We start from the raw sequence: 6,459 nt of genomic DNA on the forward strand, positions 1-6,459 counted from the left end.
TGTATCTATCTCATGTGTTGAGAATTGCCCACTATAGTCTAGGTGATTCTAAGGATACTTTGGAAGGGGTTGAAGAAAATTGAAGATCGGTTCAGTTTCTTGGTAATACTCCGCGACAAAAAGGAAACAAGGGTTAGAGAAACTGAAGGAATGACTCATTCATTCCGTTGCGTATAATGTAAGTATTCTTATTATTATTTTTCTTTGAATTCAATTTTAGAAACATGTTCTAGGTTGTCTTATATTAACTTGTTTAATATTAGATCTACATGAAAATAAACAAAGATCTTGTATAAGTTTTCCTAACAACTGGCCTCAGAGCCTTTGTTAATCTTTATTTTCATGCATGAACATGTTAAAAATTGAATTATTTGATGTGTTTGAATAATTAGATGCATTTTCATGTTTTTTGTGAAGCATATTGATTTGATATGATTATTAGCAATTGTAGGTTATTTTGTTGTGTTTTCTATGCCATTAATTTTATACATGCTTTATTTTGTGTAAAACATGTTAAAAATTAATTAGAAAATAGTTTTGGTTTGCAAAATTCCACAAAAAATTTTCCGGAAACTTTTTTGGTCTGGCTGCCATTGTGTGCGTGCACCTGCGCTCCCCTTGGCAGCCACCCCTGTCTGTGCGCACACCTCGGCCACGGTGAACAGTACCCACCCAGAGTAATTTTTTTTTTTAAATTAAAGAAAATAAAATTGTGAAAAATTGATTATTTATAGTCAAAACAAAAAATATCAGATTTGTTTTATCATTTTAAAAATGTTTTATCAAATAAGATATTTTTGTTGGTTGAGAGTTAAATAATTAGATATTTTCTACAAAGATTCAAATTCAAATTTAAAAATAGACTAACAACTTAATTTAAAATATTTTAATATATTAAAATATTAGAATTAAGATATCATATATTTAAGATATTTTCTTTTAAATACTTGTTATTTTTATTAAATCTTTATTTGAAAATATAAATATCAGTTTATTCTATAGTTTTTAATATTTAAATTATTTGAAATTTGTTAGTTAGATATGTTTATGGATATTTGAATTTGATTAACTGTTTTGAGATATTTTAAGATTGCTATAACTATTAATATTTTATTTGTTTAAAATGGTTAAAATATTAGCTTAGAGTAACTCCATGAATTAACCATTTTTCACCATATATTTATAACCATAACCCCTCATTAATGTTTCTCACATTAATGACCTTATAGGCACGTAAAAAGACATCAATACCCTTCAATAGATATTAAGTTGTTCTCTCTTTTGTTTGTCTTGCATGTACCTAGCAGCCATGGAAATGATCTACTCTCACAAAATATAGCAAACACATATTCTCTCTCAAATCATCAAATCTCAAAGGTCATCACCATTTTTTCGCACCAAGTTTAGAAAGTGACGTTATCTCCCACATCTCTTTTCTTCTCACCCAAGTTGAAGAAGATTAAATAAAAATCATCTCCCAAACTTGAAGAAGATTGAACATTTGATTTGATAATGAGTAAGTATTTTTTTATTTATAGGTTATGGGTGTCTTGTGTAATAGTTTAAATAGAATTTCGGAACTACTATACACTAAAAAATCTGTGAAAAGAAATAATTTTATCTTGAGATGACGAATTTTTGAATGATTTTCGCGATTTAAGTCACTGTGTTCACACTTTGTTCACACATTATTCACACTTTGTTCACACTTGGTTCACATTTTCGCAATTTAGGTCACTGCGTTCACACTTTGTTCACACATTATTCACACTTTGTTCACACATGATTCATACTTGGTTCAGACTTGGTTCACGAGTACTTAACACATGATTCACATTTGGTTCACATATGATTCACACTTGGTTTCACACATAATTCACACACAGTTCACACACTGTTCACACACGTTTCACACTTGGTTCACACATGCTTCACACATGCTTGCTTCACAGATTTATTTCTTGTTTCTTTTGGCTAGTTTTACTTAATAACCTTTGGATTTCGAACCTTTTGTCATATGTTATACAGGTCAAACACATATAAATATTGTGGTGTTATATAATGGATCATGGGAACAAGTTTTGAACGAAGGTTGGTCATTTAGTGCTAAACAAAGCAAGGGTATGAAGGTGCCAAAGACTATCACTTACAATAGTCTTGTTGATCAATTGTATACTTTAATCGGAGCTGACAAGTCTCGTATTGATCTTGACTTAAATGTAATCTATCATTTTGGAAGTAAAGGTATCCCTCCATCTTTGATTAGTAAGGATGATGATGATGCTTTTTTTCTTGATGAGATAGGAACATCTATCAATCATCGGACACCCCTATGTGTGTCTACTATAGAGAAGAGAAGTAATGATCCTTTGGTTACTAAAACACGTGAGTTGTATACTATTCCTCTAGTTGAAACCAAAGTGAATGATGATTTTTGCATTGATGGCAATGAAGACAGTTGTGATGATGATAATAATGATGCAGATGGCAATGAAGACAGTTGTGATGGTGATAATAATGATGCAGATGGCAATGAAGACAGTTGTGATGATGATAATAATGATGCATTAAGCTCAGATGATAATGAAAATATTGATAGGTCTACCTGCAATGATGTACTTGTGAAGCATAATTTACAACAGTCAACCTCCAATGAAGTATTGAAGAGCCATGATTCCTCAAATAATAGAGGTCGTAAAATAAGACAGGTTGGTGAAGATAATCTATGGAGTACTCCACTTTTGTTGAATCAAGGGGAAAAATGCTCTACTTCAGCCTTAACAGCTCAATTACTGACATCTTCTTCGAGTATCAATTCGTGGGAAATAAAAGAGGGTCAAATATTTGAGAACAAGCAAGAGTTTAAGATGAAACTCCATCTTTATGCATTAAAGAAAAACTTTGAGTTTAAAGTAAAGAAGTCTGCAAAAAATATATGGTGTACAGTATGGGTTGATGATAAATGCAAATGGAGGTTGAGGGCTACAAAATTGGTTAATTCCAATATGTTCGAGGTACGTAAATTTTTCGGTGAACACACATGCTCATTGGATGTTCGACATAAAGATCACCGTCAGGCATCCCCATGGCTTATTGGACATGTCATAAGGAGAAAATTTGAGGGTGATGATGTTAATTACAAGCCAAGGTCAATTGTAAAAGATGTGAGTTTATCATATGGAGTTCATATGAGCTTTGCTAAAGCTTGGAGGTGTCGAGAGCATGCATTGGCTTACATAAGAGGTACACCAGAATCATCATTTCAGAAACTTCCCTCATTTCTATACATGATGGAGCAAAAAAATCCTGGAACTGTTACTCATTTGCAGATGGACAATGAAGGTAGGTTCAAATATTGCTTCATGGCCTTAGGTGTTTCTATAATGGGGTTTAAAACATATATTCGCCCAGTTATATGTGTAGATGGAACCTTCTTGATTACTCGGTGTGGAGGTACTTTGTTATGTGCCATGGGACAAGATGCTAACAAGCAAATATATCCAATTGCATTTTCAGTAGTTGACTCAGAGAATAATGACTCATGGTTGTATTTTCTACTGAGGTTGAAGGAAGCGATTGGTGAAGTGGAGAATCTAGTATTCGTGTTTGATAGACATACTAGTATAGCAAGTGCCTTGACTAAAATTTTTCCTGAGGCACACCACGGTGCTTGTATACATCATGTTAGCACGAATATCCGTGCAAAGTTCAAAACTGACCATTGCCATGAAGAATTCTTCCTTACAGCGAAAGCTTATAGAAAACGAGAGTTTTTACGCCATTTTGAGAAGATTAAATTCAAAGATCTTGCAATTGCTCAATACTTAGAGAATCAAGTGGGTTTTGAAAAGTGGGCTCGTTCTTTCTTTCCTGGTCATCGATATAATTTAATGACTACAAGTATTGCCGAAAGCTGGAACAATGTCATTGCTGAGGCACGTGGGTGGCCAATTACTTGTCTCATGGAATTTATGAGGCACACTTTACAAAAATGGTTTTTCGAGCGTCGAATTGCAGCATCAGCGGCTACAAGTCCTCTTGACACAGAAGTGGAAGCTGATTTGCGAAAGTTAGCAGACAAGTCCACTACCTCGTTCTCTTTTCCGTCTAGTCAGTATGAAATAACAGTATTGGATGGTGATCTTGATGGAGATGTCAACCTGAGGAGGAAAACATGTTGTTGTAGAAGATTTGATTTGACAGGTCTTCCTTGTGAACACACTCTAGCTGGTGCTCGAGATCGTGGCATTAGTCCATATAGTTTATGCTCCAGATTCTACACAGTTGAAGCGTGGTTGTCATCCTATGGTGGATCTGTATATACGCTGGGTAATGAAGAATCTTGGGTGATACCAAATGACATAGGAAGTATGATGATAGCTCCTCCTTTAGTTAAGCAGAAGGCTGGTCGTCCAAAGAAGAAACAACGTTTATCAAAGGGTGAGAAGAATAGCAAACAACATAGATGTAGTAGATGTGGTGTCCTGGGCCACAATCGAATGACGTGCACCGCTGTTTGTCCCCCGCTGTCTAGACATGCTTAGTTTGTACTTTTATTGTTTTACTTTGTACTCTTCAATTGCGGAATTTGAATTTTTAGATTGGTTCAGTAATACGACTTTTTGTGTTAAAGTTTGTTGTTTCGGACACACCTAATTCATATTCACACATAATTCACACCTAATTCACACATAGTTCACACATTATTCACACATATTTCACACGCAGTTCACACATAATTCACACCTGGTTCACACCTAATTCACACATAGTTCATACATAGTTCACACATAGTTCAATCCTGATTCACACATATTTCAATCCTGATTCACACTTAATTCACACCCAATTCACACATAACTTAATAAGATAAAAGTGACAAAGATTTATCCATTCCACTATTAAGATGAAATAAACGAAGTCATTCAATACCATTTAATGAGATGAAGTTGACATAGTTTCTTCATACATTCAAAAGTAAGATACATATATTTAAATAAAAGACAACTATGGTTGTAAGTTATGGTAAAACAAATCTACACAAGTCTTTTTTCTAAAGAAATCCATGTTGTCTTCATTTACTTCGGATAGCGGTTTTTTGGCTAGCAAGTACTCCAGATGTTTGATGACATATACCCCACAATCGCCACTGCAAAGGAAATAAAGTTTTTTAATTATTGGAAGACCATATTGATTATTGGAAGACCAAAGTTTTTTAATATAAATATGGTTAACAGAGTTATACCTAGTTTTGGTCTGTGGCACTTTTTCTGTGCCAAGTCTTGTGAACTCAAAACGCACTTTCTCTACTTGTAGTTGGACATCTTTCCTATGGCTTAATAGCCCACTGGATTGAATTAGAAATGGTAGCATTTTTCCCCATCTACTCATTTTATTCTCAAACTCCTTGTTGGAGACCACAGTGATATCAGAGTCATAAGCTTTTATAAGATAGCTTGTCAATGATATCTCTAACAACACCCAATGTGTCCCAGAAAAATTAATTGGGGTAAACACTTCGTCAATGTCTTTCCAACTCCTTTTGAAATTGTTATCATCACCTACCAAGTAATCAAGCACTTCTTGTGGCCAAATGTAGCTTGATTTGATTTTCTTCTTGTTGAATTGTTCCCAATGTGGTTCGAAGAACTGTTGGAACATAGAATCCACGATGGTGAATCTTTCGGAGTAAGTCTTCTTGTAAGTGTACACTCGTTCTTTCATCAACCCTAAAGCTGCATCAATGTGCTGCATGCCAAATATTATAAGTATAAATACATTCAAATTATATATATTTTTTTAAAAAAATTATTTCAGTAGTCTTACCAGTCCGTCCAGCCATGTACGTGGTGTAAGTAGCTGAATAAACCATTTCGCAGTGCACGAACCAGCCAAGAGAGAAATAGGCTTATCATTCTTTTTTAAACCAATTACCCATTTCTTAAAACGTCTCATTTGCTTTTCGTCATATGGCTGTAGGGGATTAATTTCACAAGGATCAGTTACAATTGTCTTTGCTTTCTTTTTCTTCTTAGTTGGATCAGTAAACTCGGAACCAAAAATTCTTTTCGTTGGAACCCTCCTTCTCTTGAATTCCACCCCAGCCATATCTCTAGGAGATACTACCTTATAGCTAGGGCTATCTTCTCCAACAACGTGCTCCATAATAAATGTACGGTGTGGTGAAGCAAGATGCTCATCTGATAATGAATCCTCAGAATCACTACCTTTACGTTGCAAGAGCACTAATTCAATTAGATAATCCAACTTCTCCTCCATTCTTTGTTGGTTACTTTTCAAAGTGTCAATATTAGCTAACAACTTTTCATGGTGGGTGTTAATTGGAGTTGGTATCTTTTTCTTGTCTTGCTCGTGATGATGCCCATCTGCTACATCGGGCTTTGTGGGAGATTCCTCACGTTCTTCACCTTCAAACTCCAATTCCACATCATCGTCTAC

The 6,459-nt window shown here is 34.6% G+C and overlaps 1 protein-coding gene across 1 annotated transcript; it reads left to right on the plus strand.

Moving 5' to 3' along the window:
- Positions 1-1,309: 1,309 nt before the first annotated feature.
- LOC133820977 (uncharacterized) lies at positions 1,310-4,635 on the plus strand. The gene is made up of 2 exons (XM_062253522.1): positions 1,310-1,516; positions 2,029-4,635. Exons 1-2 carry the CDS (start codon positions 1,513-1,515, stop codon positions 4,542-4,544), a joined length of 2,520 nt encoding a protein of 839 aa, XP_062109506.1. The 5' UTR covers positions 1,310-1,512; the 3' UTR covers positions 4,545-4,635.
- Positions 4,636-6,459: the final 1,824 nt, after the last annotated feature.

The sequence above is a fragment of the Humulus lupulus genome, chromosome 3 (genome assembly GCF_963169125.1).
Source record: "Humulus lupulus chromosome 3, drHumLupu1.1, whole genome shotgun sequence".
Classification (NCBI taxonomy): domain Eukaryota; kingdom Viridiplantae; phylum Streptophyta; class Magnoliopsida; order Rosales; family Cannabaceae; genus Humulus; species Humulus lupulus.